The sequence below is a fragment of the Gallus gallus genome, chromosome 4 (assembly GCF_016699485.2).
Source record: "Gallus gallus isolate bGalGal1 chromosome 4, bGalGal1.mat.broiler.GRCg7b, whole genome shotgun sequence".
NCBI classification, from domain to species: Eukaryota; Metazoa; Chordata; class Aves; order Galliformes; family Phasianidae; genus Gallus; species Gallus gallus.
The window spans coordinates 67,988,533-68,011,264 of NC_052535.1; the positions used below are offsets into that span (position 1 = coordinate 67,988,533).

Consider the following 22,732-nt stretch of genomic DNA (forward strand, 5'->3'; position numbering starts at 1 on the left):
GAAAAAGTATTTAGAGGTGATTCCATTTGAGTGCTGAAGCCAGAGCACCACAGCAATGCGTAACCCAACAGCTCTTTGTCAACTGCGCAACAGGAATAGACGTTTTCTACGAAGGCGAGAGGTAGGACGAGTTCCCGTGACTGCCGGCTCTCGCCCACCCCACGGCTCAGGATGCCTCGCACTGGAGGCAGTGGAGGTGTGAGGCTGCTCTTCCCTTCAAGTCGCATTTACCTGGCTGTGAGAAAAACCGGGAGCGCCGCCAGTCGTTCCGCACCCTGAGCGGAACCATGACCCTGCGGGGTGGCTCTGCGGGAACGGCACAGGGTCAGAACAAGAAACAGCGCAGTCAACAGGTGAGGATGGGCCATCAGACCCACCAGCAGGGTTCTTACTGCAATTGCTTCGCAAAAAGTGGCCCAACACTGCTAGTTCTTGAAGGGCTTGTAGATCTCATGGACAACAGACTTAAATGCTACTTTTGCAATATGGTCCTTAACCCTATATCATACAATCATAGAACAGCTTGATTTGGAAGGGACCTTAAAGATCATTTAGTTCCAACCCCCAGTATGAGAGCTCTAGCAATAGTGCTAATTCACTCTTGCATTCGCTTCTATTGGAGATGCAAATTTTAAAGGATTATGGAATCTTATTTGTAGTATACGTGCTGTGAACACTAGAGAGCAGCCGAGTGTTTCAGCATCACTCAGAACATGCCAGAGAGACCTACATCTGCTACCCAGTATTTGAACTGATTTGTGCTTGAAACAGAACAGTATTACCTTCAGTTATTCCAATCCTGAAAACACTCTGATAATCATTACATTACCAATACGTAGACAAATAAGACAACTTCAGATAATTACTCCCTATCTCTTTCACAATCCCCACATATGTGCATCTCTAAAATCAAGATGAAATAAAACTACTAAACATTAGCAATCTCAAACAAAACTTTGTCACGAAGGCAAAAGAAAAAGTTCTGCTTTGCAAGAACTTGTGATATGCACAGGTCAAATTGAGAGATGTGGCCAGATACAAGCATTGTTTATCTACAAACAGGAGCTACAGCTGAGTGCAGAATTAATCTCCAGGAAATTTTATTGTGAGATAAAACCAATCACTAAGCTATTCTCATCTGTGAGCAGCAGTACTAATAAGATGTAATAGTCATGGCCATAACACTGCATCCTAACAATTACTAAGCTTGACCAGTGCAAGTTAGTGCCTATCCTGTCCCCCCTCCTCAGTGCCACAATCCTGCTGTTGTATTTAAAGGGAACAGCAAGAAGAGTCTTTTGCATCACGGAAGTCAGAGGACTTATATCAGTCAGGTGCAACTAAAAATAAAACATTTTAAGTCCAGAAACCTCCAGCTCAGTAATTAGGCACTTCCCCCTGAACACAACACACACATCCAGTTATGTTCAGCTGAGTTCTTTGCAGCTTCCAACCTTTCTTTTTGCTCACCTTGCAGATCAGAATTATGCAGAGTGACCTGGCTGGTCTCTGGCAGTTTCTTCAAAAATGGCAATACTACACTCCCTTCTTGTTCTAGGGCTTTCGGTTTCATTACCTGTCCAGACATTTTGGAACAGAAAACTGCATTAAAAAATCAGCAGATACAATCAAAGATTAACTTAAAACCCTATTTATTTTCTGAAACAACATTATTAAAGATTAATAAGCCTCTGTCTCCAGAATTACAATGTGGGCTTGCAATAGTTCTGGAAATAAACATTAGTTCAGTATTCACACTGTCCTGCATACCAAAGTTCATTCTAACCTCGGACCAACAACTACTGCATCAGTATGGTCATGGCCATTCTTTACTGCCAGTGCTTACTCAACAGTTTAAGAAGACTATGCAGGCAAGCTCCACTGCTTACACCTTCTGAATGCCTTGTTCTCCCAACACGTGGAAGGAATGGGCTTTGCAGGCTAAGTACCCTTTTCTGCTCCAAACAGTTTCCAGGTTCCTCCAGGAGGAGGGACTCTTAATGATCACTGGATTTGGCACAGAAATCAACCTTCAGCATCATTTCTTGACATGTTTTGAAGGAACTCCTGATGTAACATTATACAGAGAGGAAATATCAACCAGCTATTTGCACAATATACATTTCATTGTGAGGTCTTTCTTTGTTTCATTTTTCCACTCCCTTTCTTGCCGTACATACCTCCTGCATAGCAGGGAGTGCTGCCTCTTTCTGCTTCTCCATTTCAGGTTTCTTCACATCTTTCTCACTTGGAGCAGTTTCCTCTGGAGGGACAGGACTAGGAGAAAATTCTAAGCTCTTCACAACAGGGCTGGCACAAACTACAGTTGACTTGAATTGCTTTTGTTCTGAACCTAGTCCACATATACAAAAGAATGTCATTAGGGTATGATATTATTTCAAATAAAATAGTGACTTATTTCTTACAGTCCAGTTTCTTACCGAGCATATTTTGAGCCCATAAACTCGTTATGTGTGTGTATATATATACATATACATATATACACACTTTAAATCTCCTTTCCTCAACACAAGTAGAGTGACTCTCTCAGGGAGCACTTTCATTTAAGAATGAAATACACTTGACAGAAAGTAGATGCTGACGCTTCACTTGGTCACCACCATGGGACATCCGTCATGGCCAACAAAGGCACAGAAGCACTTCATGGGGGGAAGGACCACCCTATTATATCAGGTACTTCTCTTTGTCTGAAATGAGCTGTAGCCTGCAACATGCCAGTTGAGGTACAGATCTCTGTACTGCACATTCCAGAGCTGTGTGATGAAGCCTGCTCTAAGGCGCTACCCAGATAAGCAGGTTGCCTACTCTACAAGATCACACAGTTTGGACAACATCTACCCCTGCAAAGCAGACACAATGAAAATCCACCCTTTTACTATTGTAGCTTGTGCATTCTCTCAGTTTTCCCTGGCAGTTTCCTTTGCTATCAGTGCTCAACATTTAGTGTTTCTCACAGGTGTGGAGCCTGACACAATGCCGCTTTGTGATATGTAGACAAACATCCCAGCTCCTCACCACTGACTGTTGAGAAGAGAATTGGCTACACTGCCAGACTGCAACTTCTGTGTGACTTGCCGGGTGGAATTCCAGATTGCTGAGCTCTGTGCTGCTATGCAATGATTTTCCTACCTGAAAGGATGGCCTGTTTCCATTTATGAGACCAAGTAATTAAGCCAGCTGATGCTGCTAACAGCTAGTGTGCTTCGCAGCTGTCAGGAAAAGGCTGGATGTGCTTCTGATCTTGGGGCAATGGTACCCACTGATGCTCGAGAGCCAAGCTCAATTGGTTAGGTCACATTTATCCTCAAAAAAGAGGATCGCTGTATTTATGTGCCAATTGCAGGAAGAGATTTCCTTTAAACACCTATTTCAAACAGTACCTTTTGCTTACCTACATCAAGCTGAACTCTGATAGACCCATTTTAAAATACGAAGAAAAAAGGTTCACGAATTTAGTACGATGAAACTCATATTTTGAGTCATTCTTCAGAGACACCCTCGTGAAGAATGCAGCTTCACATTTTACAAACAAATCCGTCTCCCCAAATGAGGGAGGAGTCATGCATTTTCCTGGATGAGGAATCATGCCCTGGGAGGGGCAGCAGCCATCCACCCACCTGGGGACAGGTCTGCCGGGCTCCCGTGTCCCACTGCTCCAGGGCTGCCCTCGGCCTGCTGGCTGGCGGCCGGATCTGCTTCCCCCGGCAAGGCCTGTGGAGGAGTGAGACAGTCAGTACAGTGGAAATGGAAAGATGGGTGACAGAAGGGCAGGTGTTTGCTGCTGCTCTGTAACCTGATGGGCTGTTTTAGAGCTCGGTGGGAAGCAGCACGCAGAGTGAGCCCGTGAGCAGCACTGCTACTCTGGCACTGAGTCACTGAGCCTTAATCTCCTCTTTTGAAAGTTCAGCAGCAGCCATTATGCAGTTGTTTTGGAACAGCTCATAACAGCTTTTAGAATTGTAGGATATCTTGAGTTGTGTTAGCTGGAGATAAGCACACATTTCACCCCCAGTTTTCTCTTCCAGAATAACACCAAAACCTATGCATCTGTGAAAAAACAGCACATAGGAGGGCTTTAAAAGTGTCAACGGAATTAAATACTTCCTTTATTTCACGGTTGTCTAAACAATCTGTTATCTGAAGGGAAAAGCCAGCGTTGGTATTGAAGGTAATGAAATACTTGAAAAGTTATTGAAAGAGGGCTGAAAAATATGGTGAAATCATATCAAGCCCATAATCCAAATTGCTGTGAAAAGGCAGCTTCCTGCCCCAGTACAGCCTGCTGCACAGCTAACCACACCAGCGACACACCAGCAGCATTCCAGCTGATTGATTTAGCAGCTTCCACTTCACATCCCATTTCCCGGTAGGCAAATGAAGAAACACTGCAGCAAATTGATCAGCGGCTGCTCGGCGCCCTCTAACACAGAGAGAAAATGGCGCATTCAAAGAGAAAGGAAAAAAAAAGCAGATTGCTTTTCGAAATGAAAAGCAACCATATCAAAACCGGCCTATGGTAGGTGTCCTTTCCTGCCCCTGTCTCTCATCTTATTAACAGCTGCAAGAGTGGAATGATGAAATTTCCTCCTTTCTGGGGGCAAGATTCACACCTCTACCTTCTGCATGGATCTGTTCTGCGTCCCCACAGACACCTGTGAGTCTACAGCCCCTCAGCCACCTCTACACTCACACCCATGGGCTGTCCCAGCTGTGTCACCAGGGACATCTGGCCAGTATGCCAGTGCCTGCGAATATACTCTGGCTTTGGAGAGAGCCCTCAACTTGCAGCAGGACAGGAGCCAACAGCAATGCTGAGCATCCCAAGTGGCAGCACGTCGACACCTGTGCCTGCTGGGGAGGGCTGCCCCAAGCACTGCCTGCTGCTTTCCTATACACCCAAGGCTTACACTCCAGGCAGGCAAGGTGGCAAATCCAGGCAAACATAGCAGGTTTGCCCTGTGCCATTCTGTTGCCCTCCTCTGCAAAACCCATCTGGGCCTTCCCCAGTCCACCTGTTCCCTCCAACCTTGCCCAAAGCAGAAATAAGTATTCATTTCTCCTCTAGGACAATCAGGCAGTGTTACAAATTGCCATTTCCATCCTTGGAGGCTTTCAAGGCTTCAGTGATTAGTAACTTGGTCTGCTCCCACACCTCTCTCTGCTTTAAGCAGAGGACTCCATTAGAGACCTACAACCTGAGTTACTCTGTGGTTCTACAACCTGTTAAGACTAAACAAATAGCTGTCGTTGAAAACTCAGCGTTTGCCCTCAGCAAAGGACATTTTAACTGGAAATTCAAAGGCACATACCCAACAACTTTATCCGCTGCCCTAAAGCACAGATCTTCCAACAGCTGCATGTTTCAATCATTAATCCTTAGATTATTATTATTTTTGTTAAAGCAACAGAACTCACCCTCCCCTCTCAAAAAGCAACTGCTCAAACTGAAAAATTAAGAGGCTGAGGAAATGCATGGAGCTGATGCAATCTTATCTCCTCCAGTTCTAGGGTTCCCTTGAGAACCTACACACGGTGCTATGTGTTGCTGCTGTCCTGCATAAGTGAAATTACAAATAAATCTACCTACAATCTTAATATCCAGTATGGAGGTTGAGCAGGGTATAGGTGAAGATGTTATTTATAGAAATACCTTCAAAGAGAAGTTTAATAAAAGAAAAAGGCTACTAATTGCTGCAGGAAAGCTGAATTTGGAAATGACACGCTGCTGCAGAAGCCCTGCTCCTGCTCACGAGATGTGACTCTTCCTCCTCCCTCCGCTGAGCAATTAAATGTTAGCAACATAAAGCTAAAAATATAAAACTGATTAGTAAGTAATTTACAAAAAAAATTAAGTGAACATCACCAGGGAATGCTCATTCCCAGTATATCTAATTCTATTTATAATTCCAAGTGATGTAATATTTTCTATTATCCACAGGTATACGATACTCCTAAAAACATTCTACCACACATTATCACTTGCATTTCATAAATATTTTGTAGTCAAAGTATGATATTATCACTGATGTTATCACTGAATATGGAAAAAACATTAAACATTTTAATAGCACCTACAAAGTTTGTGTTTTGACATGGCCACTGAAATCTCACAGATCTCACACTTGAGGATGAAGGACCTACACAGCCTGTTTGCACCACAGGTATTTGTGTGGGAAGAGGCATCGCTGCCTCTGCTACATGTACCTCAGAGGGAAGCTCCTACACCATGTTACCAAACACCTGCTTGCTGTGACAATAAATCAATTTAGCTGATGGCAGGAAGGATTTCTATCCCATGAACCAGGACATAAGAGCAGGGATTTCTTTCATTATGACTGTACAAGCCAGAAACGGCCACAGTGCCTACTGTTGCATCAGAGCCTCATCAAACCCCAAAAATGTACTAATTAGGAACTCCCAAAATACTGAACTTCACAACTGCTACAAGAATTCAAACTCCAAATGAAGTTACAGTAGAACTTTATTAAACCTTATTGTAAATTAAACCAAAATGTAGGTCAGTTAACACTACTTGTACACCAAATCACAGAATATATTAATACTGCGTTTTGTCTGAAAACATGACAAGACAAGCTGTCCAAAACCATCAAGAACACAGAGAAATATGGAAGAATCAGGTTAGAACTGCAGTTTGAGTTCTGTAAAACCAGTTAGGAATGTAATTGGTTGCAGTACTGATAGCCACACGTACGAATTACCTAACGTACCTTTTAAACTTCTGCAATGGAAATAGTATACATAGCATTATTTTCCATGTTTTACTGTAAGATTTTAAAATGCCATACCATGGTTTTCTAATCAAAGCCAGCGTTTTGTCTTCTGAATGGTAACACTAATATGACCTTGGGCTGCCACAGCCAAGCGCAGTGTGTGCCATGCCCATGCGGTACTACAGCCAGAACACTGCTCTGACACGCTAAATCATCTGCCCCTTTTACTGGCAGCTATATAATGCTATAATCAGATCAGCTCTTACAGCCAAAGACAGGGTGGATCAGTAATTGACAGAGAAGCCTTCAAAGTGTTGAAAGAAATAGTGTTAAGTATTCCTACTAGAGTTATTTGTGCTAGTTATTATCGCTCAGTTGGGACATAAAATAATCTCCCATCACAGACAGACACTGAAAATTGGATGGGGGCCTGGAGGTTGGGAGATATGGAATTAAATTCATAACCACATCCCAAGCAGAGTTCTGTTCTACCTACTTCTATATCTCACCCTAACTATTCAGGTAACCCAGCCCTCCACGCATCTTCCTGTATGTGGTTCAAGGAAAAGCTGTCAATCTGGAACATATCTACTTACTCTGCAAGTGTTTCTTGTAATGAATCAAAGAACAAAGACTTGTCTTACCAGATCTGTACAAATCAGGGTTTCAGTCCTGTTCTCTTGTACTTTGGCCAACAATCCCCAACCACAAGAAAGCTTATACTTTAATCTCAGTTCAGTGGATTTTTGAAGATGAAGGAGAGTGTTACTTGGATATAGAAAAAAGTTTCTCCTTGTGCCAAGTAAGCAGTGAGTAGAAATGGACATGTTTAGGCCGGCTAACTAAAAATTAAAAGAAAGCCTCCATCTCCCCCCACCCCACCCTGATCGTTTTAAAGTTGCTGTCTACATTTATTTTCTTTTCGGTTGATCAGAGCAAAGCTATAATTAGAACTATAGCAAGCCAGTAATTTCTAAATTGTTATTCGAAGTTTGGTTAAAGTAAAGTGATGTAACTCTGACAAATTAATCCCTCTACACTAAAATCTGCACGAATATTGCTTTAAAACGAAACATTTATTTTGCCAACTTCTAATTCAAAGAGTAAGAGAATACAATTTCTCAGTATTTGTCATGTGTGTAACTGCTATGTATATCAGAAAGAAAACAGAACCTAAGGGCTGGCAGATAGGACCAGGCTCTGCAGATGATTTTCACATTGCTGCTGGCACTGCCAATGCCTGATCAGAGCACTCTGAGCAAGTCAATTTTGGGGCCCTTGCCCCAGTTTTTGTAACTGTAAAAGGGAGCTGTGCTTTTCCCGACACCTCTCTTAGCTGCACATCACTGCACTGCAAATACTAGTGGGATATTTCCATTCTGCTGATAGGCCAAATTTACCCTTCCGTGCAAAGTCACCCTTCAGTCAGAGACAAAATATGACAAGCTACTTTGAATCAAGGCAAGTCTGCTGTAAAATTCAAAAGAATCTAAGAACTCTACACATATAATGCAGACACAAGCACAGTTTCTTGAAAGTATTCTTCTTAACCATTCATCCTACCTGCTGCAGCTTTTTGCATCCTATTTCATAGTGAATTCAGACAGGAGTTGCATTTATTTCCCACTCGGTCTCTGAACACCAGTCATTACAGGGTTCACATACATGTGAGGGTGCTTCTTTGTCAGAAGCACAACCTCCACTGAAGTATTACCCATACAAAATGACTCCTATGTCTTTCTAGCTCCCCAAACCCCTAAATCATACTGGCGTTTCAAGTGGTACAACTCAACTGAAATTTTTTTTTTTCCAAAATTCAGGCCAAGAGAGCTGTTGAAGTGCAGCTGCACAGCATCTTCCCATATTGCAGACAATGCCTGAGGCCAGCCGGACAGATTTAGAACGGGGCTATGGAGCTTCAAAGGGAAGGCTGCCAGGCAGAGAGAAGACAGGAACAGCCACTCTGACAACTGAACTGAAACAGCAGGGGAGCAGCCGGCAGAGGGATGGAGGAGGAAGGGGCATGCAAGGAGCAGGAAGAGGATCAGATGAGGAGGACAGGAGGGACAAAGGTAACACATGTATGAAAAGGAATATATGTTCTCACAACAGAGAGACAGGGAGGAAACTGAGCAAATAAAATACAAAAAGAAAACAAATCCAGAGCAACTGGAGGGAAAAAGAAACACCCTACCCTAGAAACAGCATCTCTTAGCAGACAGAGGAACAGCCTGAGTCTTACTCCAGGCTTGGGAAGGACATAGCTAACAAGTCTCTACAGCAATCAAGAAAAGTGTTGAAATAACCACAGTGAAAGCAAGCTTAGAAAAGGCTTTGAAAACATGCATTGAAAACACTGCATCTGTTTGTAAAATTTTTCTCAATGGAAAATACATTAGTTGCTTCTTTCATTTTAGCTAGTTCTGCTTCTGCATCTTGTCTGCTTCCTATCTCTGCTCACATCTTCTCCTCTCCTCAAAATCCAGTAGGGTTAAGCATCAGACAAAAATTCTGTGAGTGGGTCAAACTAAGCATATACTTGATCAGACTCCTACAGAGTAAAACTTTTCTTTTGAAAAATGCCACACTAGTTTCCTTCTCACAGAAAGACAGAGTGGCCAACCAAGCTGCTGTTTTATATGACAGTAGTAACATTACCATTAGCTAGAAGAGTCTTAACTTCAGCCTTGCCCTGGTTTCCCCACCTGGCAGTGATGCAGTGGCAGCTTCATAGGTTTTCCTACTTCCAAGGTGTTTTATGAGGAGTGGGACAAGCCCAGATAGCTCTTTTCTTTCCACACTTGGATTCTCAGCCTTCTGAAGAGGAGTTGTATCTTCAGAGATGCGTTTAATGCTCTGAACTCTGCAGATGTAGGCTGACATCACTGGACAAAGTTGTTCAGAAATCAAGGGAAAACAGGGAGGTGGCTGAATGAAGCGACTCCACAGTAGCAGCCCTATTCCAGCAGGTAACGCCCCAGACTGATCCCATCTATATCGAGCTGCCTGGCAGTGCTGGCCTGTGCACCAACACATGGTGATGAAGCCAAGCGTAAGCGCCATACCCCAACTCTATAACTTGATACCTAAGTCCTTTGTATCCATGAATTAGACCACTCCTGTACAATTGATAGCTAAATTACTGCCTGGAAAATTAAAATTAAGCATCTGGGTAAAGTGAAGCAAGTAGCCAGAAGGAACCAAAACAATAAATCTCATCTTAGACTGGCAAATTCCCTTCCAGCCATAGGCAGGTCCCCCTCTCTCTGCCCTCATATTGCCCAGGACATTCCATTTGTTTTTCCCCACAGTAAATTCCCTCAAAGCAGCCTCCTCACCTTGCTCTGCCCTTCACATGCTTGATACACACACCTTTGTTTGAGGCTGATGCGCCTGGAGTAATTATTACGATTTCTACTATTCAGTTGTGTTATTGACCAGATCATGAAGCTGATGATATAAAATCCCTCCTTAGAACAGAGAAGTTGCACTATTTGTGTGCATGCCCATTCTCTCCAGATGACTTTATCATTAAGTGTGCTCAATTTTACAAACCAGGAGGTTATTCTGCAAATCTCAGAGCCGTGAAGAATCTGGGAGTTCAAATTGTTCTGCCTGTTTGCCAGTATTACCAGGAGGGCTAAGACACTGGAAACTGAAAAACAGGCATTCAGCTGTCATCTTATCCTTAAAGCTGCAGAGCAGAAAGGATGAGAGAACACCACCCAGACACAAACATCCCCAAACACCAACAATGGCTGCTACTGCTGCATTTCCTCTTAACTCTGCTACAACTATGCTGGTCTGGAAATAGTAAAAAAGGAGATAGTAATACTTTTATTCAGCTACTTTTCTGATTACCATTGTGCTTTTAATCTAGAGCAAGCTGAGGCCCCTCTCTATCCTCCAACTATTCCCATTACTAGCTCTCCCAGATCAGATGCAATGCCTACCTGGCTTCTCTGTTAGACCCAATTTATTCTGAAACAAGTAGTCTCAGCTCTGCCACCCCTGTCTGCTTTCCTGCAAACTGTTAACTCTTGACTCTACAGCAGTTCCCCCTGACAGGATGAAGTCTGTGCTCAAGGCACATCCCAGTGTCCATACGTGACCAAAGACTGCCATGAAGCAGGGAAGTAAGTTAAGATGTACAACGTTTGACATGAATGAACCATCACTTCCTGCCCACTCCCTGTTATCCACCTGGACGATATTTGAAAGAAATCTAGATAAAAGCAAAAATTATCATACTCCATCTCTCACCACATCTCTGATTCTCTTTGTAGTTATACAAAAAAGGAATGTTAAAATTCCCATTCCTGCCACTCGTTTGCAATGCTTTAGCATGTATTATTAACAGTCCAGTCCTTATTTTTGTTTTGTTTTTAACCTTCTACTTCTATTACAGTTTTGTGGCCTCTAGATTCCTGTTGCAATATGCTCCAGATTTTATTTTTCTTCATTTCTCTCTGGGGAAGGTGAGAGAGAAATGAAAAGGTAAAATTAATTTGCTTCTCTGATGAAGCAGTTAAGAAGCACTTTGGTCCTTCGAGTATTTCAATAGCTTCTCCCCTTTCTGAATATTTCTGGGAGGAGAATGAAAGCAGAATGCTCAAAACTGCCTGCACATTCACATCCTCATTTGAAAACTGAGACTAATTATAATGGCTCACACAGTCCAATTATGTTGCTGATCTAATCAGCTAACATCAGGAGAAGAGCTGAATAAATGTGCACAATGGTTTGGACACAGAGTCAATTTCTCCCTGGCCCAGCATATTTGAAGTATGCTTATCAGTTGCATGCCATCCAAAAAAAAAAGAAATGCTGGCTGCAAAAAGTTTTTGAACCTTCCCCTCCCATTTCTGTACCCACATCCCGAAGGAAGAAACCTTTAATTTACAAAGGATTTTTTTTTTTCCCTGGTCTGGGCACACCCTCTCGAAATAAAACAAACATAACCATTCGGGTTTCATTAGTTAGTGATTAAATACATCATGAGACAGAAAATTGGCAGAGAAAGTAAGGCTGGTTTGTTCGTGTTGCTCTTACTGTTGGCTCTCTGTGCACACTCTGAGTGGCAGGCCTCTGTAAACTGAGCTCAACACTTGTGGGGTCCTTCTTCAACTCTATGGGGGGCCCGTCCCCTCTGGCTACTCCATCAAATTTCAGAGATCTGCTTGGCGATTGAGTAAATATTACTGTTGTACACTCTTTATCCTTCTCTTCAACTCCGTTGAAATTCTCTCCATTCATGCTGACTTTTCCATCTACCTGCAGAATACAGTTAAACAAATACACTGAGGAAATTAGCACTCAAACAAGTTTAGGAAATCAGGAATTCAATACAACATCACCATCATTAACACAGTCTACAACATCAGTGCAGGAAAGAGCCAAGCACACATTTCAACAGGACAAGACAGCAGAAAACCCCAGTCTAGATGGGGTTCATAAATTAAATACAGAACAGAAGTTATGGATTTTCCTGGATTTCCCAGTTTCCTGCATTTCTCCCAGGAACAGAAAAGTAACCGTAATGCACACCACATATACCCTGGATTTTAAAAGAAGAACAATGCTTTAGGTTATATTTAGACCAAAACTTCGGGGTTTCGCATTGTGTCCTGCAAGGGGCAAGTATGCTCTCCAGGCTGACTTGCTCTGTAACCTGACAACCTCACCACAGCACTACTAGACTGTACCTCAGCCATGTGAATTTGGAAGGGTCAGGAGCACCAGTGTTCATCTGCTTGTTTATCTATTGTTCAGAACAGAGAAGCAAGAAACCAACAAATAAAACTGGGCATTCCACCTTGTCTGTGAGGCCATAAAATAAATAGCCTCTTTCCCAAAAAATGACTTTATCTTCTATCATATATGACTATATGACTTTACAGTCACTGTGGAAAGGAAAGAGTAGAATCAATTTAGCTATGTTTTTAAGGTTAAGCTAGTACCTTGATGGCCCTACATTCTCCCCGAGGAACTCTTAAGCAAGGAAGAAAACACAAAATAAGCTTTGATTTCTTCCTTTGCGCTGATACAGCTTTCTCTTAGGAGAGAATTACATTTTGAATGATGCTTTGGTGACACTTTGACAGTTCCTTCAATTTGGCAGGCTGTCTGTGGAAGTCCAGATATACACAGCCACTCACAGTAATAGATCCCAGCTGGAATCTGCAGAGGGTCTAGAAGAGCACCAGCTGTAAGTATCACACCCCAGTGCTCCTGCTTACCTGCAGTGAGAGATGCTTACAGGTGTGTCAGCAGGGCTCAGTTTTTGGTAGATCTGGAGAAGGACTTTGCTACTCTGCGAACAGAGATCCTTCCGTGCAAGACAATCACCACAAGAGCCATGAAGGTGGTAGAGTAAATGTAGACAAACTCTTCCCTGCTACTGATTGGACTTTGGGGGAGTAACAGCACAGATCAGGGATTTCTTTAAGAAGCTACCTGGGATCTATATGGTGATGAGTTATTTCAAATTTCTATACAGGTGCCACACAAATGAAAAGCAAGTAAAAGCAAGCTCTAAGGTAAATCTTTCTTTGGGAACTTTCTGCTTATTTCACTGATATTGAAAACTGATGCAACAAGTGTCAAAATCACTTTATCAAACTGTAATGCAGTTTAAGAGAAGTTCTTCCCAGCTCATCCTCTCTGTCCCACTCCCTAGCTCCCTATTCATTTAACTTCAGTACTTTACTTGAGTAAACTCAGTATATGCAATCAGTGCTGTGCTAAGGGCAAACTACTCCTGCTGACTTCTTGTATGCATATATCCACAGATCTGTTCTTCCTCTCAGGGTGATTAACCCAGAGGCCATTCCCAAGGCTCTGGGCATCCTCAGAAATGCAGGGAGGTGAAGGTAGTCAGCACCTCATACCACTGGCTCCCATACTAGGGAGAAACAGCTCTGCAAGCATTTCACCAGTTCTGACTGCTTTTCAAGTGAAAAGTTCCCTCCCTTTCCTCACTGCCATCACTCCCCTCTGCACGAGTTTGAGGGTTTATTTCCAAATGCAAGTGTGGGCAGACACTGAGCCCCAAGTCTTCTGGGACTGTGTGCTGGATTATCTACTAGAGACAGGTCATGAAAAACCTCAGAAATATAAAAGCCAGAAAAACACTGGCAGGGCACACCATCCATTTTAATGTCTCTGTTTAGACTAAGACATTTCTCTATTTATATTAGAGAGGAAAACCAAATGTTTGAATGATCAGGACAGATGCCCTCGCTTCAGAGTTAAACAAACATACTCCTCTCCTTCTGATCTGGAGCAAGTCAATACATTGTCACTGGAGCCAAGAATCACTGACAGACTGGTGTTAGAGGGCAAAATAATGCATTAGCTACTTATGAGTCTAGGGAGTCATTCTTACTAAGTCACATTCTTTGACATCAAGCAAACATGATCTAGACATATTTTTAGTGGGGGCTAGGATGAAGAAGCATCCACGTGTTAGTTTCTCCATGTATATGTGAACTATATATAGATTAACATGACTATGACACATCTGTCCAAGTCCCGTGAGAAAAAAATTGTAAGGATCACAGAAAAAAATAATAAAAATAACACAAAAAAACTTGACTGGGTACTAAAATGTATACTGTAGGGGAAGACCAAATGAGGTTGAGGAGAAATAGGAATTGCCAGTTTCACGTTTCAATGAAAAAACATTGTGTGGTAGGTGGTTTCACAAGAGCTGGGACAGACTTCAAGCACTTACGAACATCACAACATGCTTCTGTATAAATCTAACTTTTTATGAGGGTAAGCAACCTGAATACACACAGTAGCAATGCTACTGGGACATCAGCAGGGTTGCAGGGACCACAATCAAAGTAGCAGATAGCCATGGCGGACACAAGGGACCAGAAGTATGCAGGCTTGAGACACTCTTGCCAGTAGGTTTCACACTGTCAACTGCAGAGGTTGCCAAGAGGCTTGGGGAAGCTTCAGTTTGTACAGGCACTGTTAGAAGCAGTTTTCTTCAAACTTAGCTTATCCTAGCCTGTTTTAATACATCCCAGGTCTTTATTTTCTCCATTGTTGTTTTAGCATCCTACTCCCATTCTCTGCATCCCCCTTCCTTGTTTAAAACCAAAAAAAGCATGATAACATACTCTTTCCTAACCTGTTCCACCCAAAATGCCCCCTTTTCGTTCTGTCCCCTGAAGAAATTTAGCCTGATGAAAAATGACCACTGCAAATATTCTCGTCTGAACAGGTCAAGTTGCTAAGAAGGTTGGTAACCAAGAAAAGACCATTAAGTTGGAAAGGACAAGGCATGAAGCTGAATTTTTTAACATCAGTATAATTCTAATTTTTTTTACTTAAATTGCATTAAACATTAACAGCTTGTGATTATTTAGCCAGGATCTCTTTGCTTCCTAACTTACAGGAGTGCAATGTATCCTACCTTAAAGTTCTTTAAAACTTCCTGTGTATTTTTGGGTTGAGAGTAAGGCTTGGGTGTCAGCATAGGCACAGCCTTGGAGACAACACTTTTGCTGGGAGACGTGCGGCCTGTCGAACCACTGGGCTCTAATTCAGTGGTGGGAACAATGGTTGCTTCAATGGTGGCAGTGAATTTTGGAGCAGGCAGTGATTGTTGCCTTAAGTATCTCAGAGGATTCGGGTCTTTCAGTGGGGAATTTGGCTCCACTGAATGGCTTCTTTCCAGGATTTTTGGCATCTGCAAACGCTCAAGGACAGCTTCGCTAATGGTGAATCTTTCGATGTACTGCTGGAGAATGCTCTCAGCCTCCTCCTGGGTCTTTGCATTCTTGTATGCCTCATGAAGCTCCCGTTCTCTTCTCTCTCTGCACAGGAGATGACATAAGAGAGACCATCACATTAAAATTCACATTACTTCCTCTGCTCCATCACTATCCTTCTCCTTCTCTTACTCCAGCCCTGCAGACATGACTATTCACAACCACCTATCCCCCGTGAAGCACACAGCATTTTCAGACATGCCTCTGCACTTCAGTAAGAAAACATACTTCTCTTCCACAATTTCTCGGTAGGTTTTGATGCTTTTTCTGCGCTCATTTGTTCCCTCTCCAGACAATAATCTTTCCATTTTCTTTCTCTCGGCTTCTTTTTTAATTAAATCCTGGGAAGCACTCCTTCGACGACTCTTCCACCGAGCCAGGTCCTGCGAGAGAAAGAAGGCAGCTGAATGTAGAATTGCAAATAGCTAAAAACCAGCCTTAAGGAATCAATGAATCCAGCCGGCCAAGCTTTGTAGTGCTTGCACCTGCCTGTGGACGAGGCTCTGGTGTTTGCTTTAAAGAGAAAAGGAGATCATACCATAAGATGAAAATGTTACTTGTCTTTTTTTTTTCTTTTTTTTCCCCTCCTAATAGCAGGATGCAGTAAGAATTTCATAGCTTCACTGGTTGGGTTTTTTTGTCTTTTTTGTTGTTGTTGTTGTTGTTTTTAATTGGCCTTGTAGCATCACAGAAGCATGCTACCCAAACATGTGAGGAAATGAAGGGACCAGTCAGGGCACTGACTTTGCCCCAGGACAATTCCAGGGACCAAAGCAGATTCCACAGGAAGATGAAGTAGAAAAGTTAAGTTTGGTGAAGAATTTTAATGATCAGGTGTGCAGGAGGCAAGAGGTATCACCATGAACTACAACTGCACGGATACACTGTCTAGAAGCACTGAAAATTACACTCTGCCCATGCTATCAGCCAACTACATGCAAGCATACTTGAACCAGCACTATACAGACAGAAGAATGCAGTGCAACATCCAAACTTAAACTCTTCCTTAAGAGCATCCCCCAGTATTTTGGGCCCAGATCTCAGAAACACTACGGACTAAAGTGGATCACAGCTGGTAGGCTTGTGATATGACAGAGAAACAAGACTATCATTTGTATGCAGCTACACAGACACATTATTGTTGAAGCACTTATCTATTTGGAAGCCACCTGTCCAAAACTGTGAGAAGGACCCAGTGACTCTAGTTCTTTATCCTTCCTGCAAAATCAGCCTGACTCTAAAACAAAGAAATACAAAGGAGATACCTCTTATGGGACGCATCTATGTCTTGCATCCTGCTTGGGTTATGAATTCACAAGTACTACATACTTGTAGTAGAGTAGTACTTGTAGTACTTGTAGTACTACATACTTTTAGAGACAGAATTTGTTTCACAATAAAACAAGTGAAGAAGTGTTTCTAAGCTGTAAAATTTCTCAACAATCAACTAGAAAGGGAACAAAATTTTACAGTAAAAAAATCAACCTCCACAGAATCTTTGCAGAGGAAAATAACCTCATAGGAAACCATGGGGGTACATTTGTTATTAACTTTACAACATCAGAGATTAGTATGCAGATTATATTTCATGTACTCCAACGAATTCTGGTTTTAATAAAAACCAGAGATGCTGTACACATACTCAATTCAAAGGTTATTTCATTAATTACATGGTTTTCCAAACATTTTAATTGCATTTCTATTGGTAAACAGCCGAAGGTACTGCAAGCATAACTTATTTTATTAAAACCAGGAACAAACCTTGTCACTTTTAATTTAGCTTAAAACCACAAATTATTGACATTACACTCAAGGGAGTGCTCATTAAAGTATTTCTTCACATGACCTACATGTATCAGTCCATAAACCCCTTCGTGAAACGTGGCCCTTTCCTCTTCCTCAGTTACTAATTATTCTCATTGAAGTACAAAAGCATTTCTTTATTCAGCTACTCCCACTATTGCTTATTGTTTGGAAATCAGTTTTTCATTAGCAAATTTCATAACATAAGCACTCCTCTTTCTGCAATTAAAAAGCAGACGTTCGTATTTTTCAGGACTGATTCTTCAGAAAAACAACAGTAATAGAAAAAGCTAAGAAACTGTTAATTGTTGGCAAATTTACAGCATGAGCATATAAAGAATATGAGACCATGAATGTAGTGTCGTCACTACAAAACCCTCGGAATGCCAAGGACATTCCACTACAGGAATATTTAGTAGCTCTTCAGAACTTTCAGTTTGTCGAGTAAGGTGCTGAGGGCCTGGAAAAGTTGTGCACTTTAGCTCAGAGGATTTTCCATTCAACAGCGAAGAGTTCTCAAACCTCTTGAATTCCTTTGGGCTCATTCTTATCTCTGCTGGGAAATTATGGCTTCCCACACATACAGCCCACTCAGCTGAAATCCTTCATTGTTCTACTAAAAGTTATTTATTAGTTGTATATACTGTCCTTTTTGGGGGCTTTGCCTTGAATTTTCTCTAAAAGCCTCTTCCATAGCAGCTGTCCTTATAATTGGAAATTACTGTACTTGCTGTTTGAAGAGATTTAAAAAACACAACAACTCCAATATTCCTCACTTAAAATCAGTCCTTAGGAACTAACAGGGTTGATACTGAAGCCCCTGATACTAATTTGCCTGCAAATTGTGAACAGTGTTTTTCTATCCTTTCCGTTTACTGAGGATAATGCAAAACTGCCATAACAACTTAAAAACACTTAGAATAAGGAGAGTTTAGAAGGGGCTTGCAATGCAAGCAAGGTGTATCTAACTTAAAGGGGAATTTGTTTGCTTGAATAAGATTGAAAATATTGACATTTTCTTTATCCAAATTTACTGAAGCCAAGTCCAACCTATATGTTTATCACCCTGCTTAGTCTTATACTTTGTCATTTCAGGAATTTTCTAGTCAGAAAAATTAGAGAAGTTAGCAAATGGGAGTGTTCTGCTCTCACCTTTATGCAATCTGATTTTAGTTACATTTTCATAAAAAGCAAAAGACACCTGTGTGTGTCCTGTAATGTACAACAAAATAGGAACTTCTATGCTTTTATCAACAGACCATTGAAAAAGTAAAGAAAAAGGGTCCTGATTGAGAGAGCAACCATCGATTTAGCTCTTTTGCCCAGCTGGCTGGCCCCAGGGCCAGTAGTGCAAAAACTGTGGTACACTCACATCTTGCCACCTGGTCTCGTCCTCTTTCAGCTGGTTGTGTATATTCTGCAGCTTTTCATGGCGAGCTTTGCTGTGAGGCTGAGCCATGGCTTCTTCCTCACTCCTCATGTCAAACATGCTCACGCTCCTAAACAATGAGGGAATAATAAGAAGCACAGTGTTATTTATAACCTTATACTTCTTCAGCTTTGTGAGAACTAAAGCCACATGAGGGTGCTGCAGCAGAATCAGACACCTGCACTGTTACGGAGCTCCCAATAGCAGCAATCCCTGAGGAGGATCAATTAGCACCCATATGACTTCCACGCAGTACTTCAGGCACTGTACTCCTCAATTTTCTCTTGTTTTTGTTAGCCAACAGCAACTTTGTCTCTCACTACGAAGCACTTCTAACAGTAGAACTCTGACAGTAGCTTTTGTTAAAATTATCCTATTCAGAGGTGAGTTCAGAATATTTAAGTTTTTGAAGATGTTTCCTACTGAGTTCTCACTGACCCCTCCAATTATGTTGCAAACAGAAGCTTCCATTTTACTGTAAAACAAGAGAGGCTTGAGAAGTACATCGTGGGTAGCGTGGCTGGCTAAATGCTACTGCTACAGGAACCAGGAGGGCCTGCCCAGAGAAGCACATGCAGCACACACAGCATGTCGCCTCCTCTCCCCTCCCTGCCTCAAAGAAACTCAATGCTATCAGCACCAACTTGTTCATACGGTTGACCTAACAAAGGGAAAGCTGACTGTACAACAAACAATTGTGTTCAGGACAAAACAGTTTCTTTGTACACATGCTATTTTTGTCTCTGACCTTTGGAGAGTTAAAGGAAAAAAGGTCACGGTTTGATATTATACCATCATTCATATTATTTAAAGATCTTCACATGAAGATAATGTACTTTCTACTTATTCCCCCCCACTACCTATTATTAGTGAAACATGACCTCAGCTGGGCCATTAAAAGCAAAAAGGGGGAAAAAAAGCCATGCAGTTCCACAGTTCATTTCACGGCAGTTTCCAAATGATCATCTGCAGCTGTAGGTGAGCCAACTAGCAGGAGAAGCACCAAATGAAGAAGAGTTGTAGGTAACTGTGGACACAGTAATTGAAGTGAATACACACTGAAAGCTGTGTATATCCATATTTATCTGGCGTTTGTATTCAGGCAAGCAAAGGTGTGAACAACTCACTCTTTGGGGGAAATGGAAAGGTCTGGACAGTGGACGGAAAAGGACATGCACAGATCCCATCCTGTTAGTGGGCGTGTATTCAGAAACACAAGACAGAATACAAACCCTATTGCCTTCAAGCACAAAAAGTAAGGTTAGCATATTACCATGCTTCATCCCTTAAAAAGAATGCTGAGGGGGTACACTTCTTTGGGTTTCTCTGTGGGTAAGTTAAGGGCTGCGTTTGTTAGGACTGGATTGGAGTACTCTTAAGAAACAGAACCCAAAGAAATTGCAAATTTTGTTGTTTTTAAAACTAAAATTCTACTAAAGAACATTTAACTTTCAGTTCTGTTTTGCAAACTAGTGAGATAGTTTGGGAGATGCACTGGCACAACCTTCAATGGATTTATTCCAGTTTAAGTGCATTTGAAACTCATACTAAGGAAAAACCTTTAGTCTTAAGTATTTGCCACTTTGTGCCTACGAGGTCTAACTGATTGTATAGATCCCTTCTTGTACCACTCCCCCACATCAAAGAATATTTCATTTGCATAGAGTAGGAGAAAACAGAAGACCTGAAGTGCTGATAACTGGTCCTCGCAGAGGGTGTGAGGACTAGCCCTCTGTCATCTGGGGTGGGAGAATAAAAATATTCTCTGCCAGGTATACTGACATTCCAATGAAAAGCTAATTTTGTGTTTTTCTTTTCCCTGCCTTCACTTGGAGTAAGCAAACATAGCAAAACAAAGGCGTTATAGCTATTAACAGTGCAATAAAAAAGGCAGCCTGGAAAAGGCTTTAACCTACCCCAGGAATCAAGCCATGCACTACAGCCCCATGTGCACCTTCTGTTTTAGCTATCCCCTCATGCTGCTGGGCCTTCACTGCCATGGATAAGCAGCCAGATAGGTTCAACCAAACAGCAGCCCCAGTAACATATTACTGCGCAAATCTGCCTCCCCAAGGGAACAATCTGAAGGAGTCATCTCAAAGCATTGTTTCCTGCTCTGACCAACACACAACAGCCATTGACAAGATCCACCTCACTTCCCAAACACTTGGAAAAGGCCAGCCAGATGGCCTGCACAGATTTCTCTGCCAAGCAAATTCATGTACAGAAGAAAACCAAAGAGGCCAGAACTCATAGCTTCCATCAGAAGTCACTTTCACTATGAGTCCGACATCATTTCTTCCTTTCTTACATAATTTACAAATGGCTTACATAAGCTACAAATGTCTCCAGCCTGTCAATACCTGCACCAATAGAGTTACAATTACTTCTTTCTTCAACCACATGCCCAGTCAACAGGCACACAGCATACAAGTAAATGGGGAGATTTAACAATACAGAACTCATGATCACAAATCTGCAAACCTCTGGGGATTGCATCTACACTGTCTGGATGAAACAGGCCTTTCTGCCGACCAGTATCAGATATGATGTTCTGACAAAGATCTGGGAAAAAACCACTGTGCAAACCAACATTATAATTTGAAGTGTTGCTTCTTTGGGATACTGTGATTGTTTTTAAGTTACACTGCTTTGTTCTTCCAAATTACAGTTGTTCTTGTCAGCAGTGCTATACAGCTTTCTATTTTGTTTGGTTTTTAAACAAGTCCAAGTAAGTATTGAATAAAAATGTCCTCAAGGACTTGAGTGCTCAGACTATTTAATTAAAAAAATGAGAAATATGGTAAAAATTTTTATAAGAATATGTTAAAATACTTATGCACACCATTTATTATGCGGCTGCATTGCGATTTATAAACACAGTAAGATTTAAGAAACCCTAACAAAACATAAAAAAAGAGACAGGATGGCTAAAGGATCAGACTCCAGTAAATAAATACTCAAATTTCTCAGCCCACTATAATTCATATGTTGGTCTTAAAGTATAAAATGTAAGCCTAAATAACACTGGGCTGTCAAACTGCCAGCAAAATTCAACGGATCTCTTTGAGAGATGGGAAAGGGACGGATCAGCAGCAACATGTGAGGTTAAGTGGAAGGGAACTGCAAGGAGAAGAGATACATCCATGAATTTCAACCACATGAAGTTAACCTTCTTGTGCCTCTCCCTTTTTAGCAGAGATTGAACTGCCAGCAGTTGCTCAGTTATCACCTGTGGAGTTTTCTCTCTCTGTTTTGCTGAGTCTAATCTGGAGAGAAATGAAGATGCCCCAGAATATTGGCACAGCCCATGCCAGGCACAAAATGGCTCTAACTCATAGGCTAGGCAGAATGCAACAGGAAAAACACTGAAAAGCAACAGGAACTGGAAATCTGACAGAAAGTCACAGAAACGTCTGGGAGCAGAGAAAGAAAAGAGGGAACCACCAGCCACTTCTTGCTGCCCTCCTGCAGTGTTCACACTGTTGTCCTCTGCCTTTAATAATGGCTGTGGACTCCAAGCAATCACATCTAGCCAGGGCTGCCTCTTTTACTCCAATTTATGATAAGGATTGCCTTTTTGGGAGCTGGAGGCAGCCCTGGGGCTGCTGACACAATTCGGTGGTGACCAACCAGCAATGGGAACTTGGTCAGTCTAACATGGGAGTTCTGCTGCCGGAATAGCTCCAAGTTTAGGGCTGAATCCAAGTCACAATTTTCAAAGGAGAACTGACAAACGTTTTGGAAGCATTTAAAATGTCAGCTCAATTTATTTTTCCTACTTGTGAGCCACATTTTATTAGATTTTTTGCAAGTACTTCAGAAGGAAAAATACAATCTTACATTTATAAGAACTTTACAGGCAGTTTAGGAAAATAGTTGCTCTGTAAACCGTGGCACATCTAGAAAGGATGACAATAAGGCTTGAACATGTATTGTTTTGCCTTTTTAAACAAAATCCA

At 41.8% G+C, this 22,732-nt stretch overlaps 1 protein-coding gene across 21 annotated transcripts in view; it reads right to left on the reverse strand.

Moving 5' to 3' along the window:
• LIMCH1 (LIM and calponin homology domains 1) overlaps positions 1–22,732 on the reverse strand; it is a 164,889-nt gene that overhangs the window by 16,239 nt on the left and 125,918 nt on the right. For 14 of the 21 annotated variants that reach the window (XM_015285469.4, XM_015285467.3, XM_040699791.2 and 11 more), the window contains 8 exons: positions 18,714–18,840; positions 15,767–15,921; positions 15,181–15,583; positions 11,805–12,026; positions 3,639–3,732; positions 2,181–2,353; positions 1,471–1,576; positions 232–306 (listed from right to left, as the gene is read on the reverse strand). In XM_015285469.4, the coding sequence (XP_015140955.2) occupies positions 232–306; positions 1,471–1,576; positions 2,181–2,353; positions 3,639–3,732; positions 11,805–12,026; positions 15,181–15,583; positions 15,767–15,921; positions 18,714–18,840 (1,355 nt within the window). The remainder of the gene's footprint in view (positions 1–231; positions 307–1,470; positions 1,577–2,180; positions 2,354–3,638; positions 3,733–11,804; positions 12,027–15,180; positions 15,584–15,766; positions 15,922–18,713; positions 18,841–22,732) is intronic. The other 7 variants (XM_040699793.2, XM_046940882.1, XM_040699792.2 and 4 more) reach the window with 3 other exon arrangements.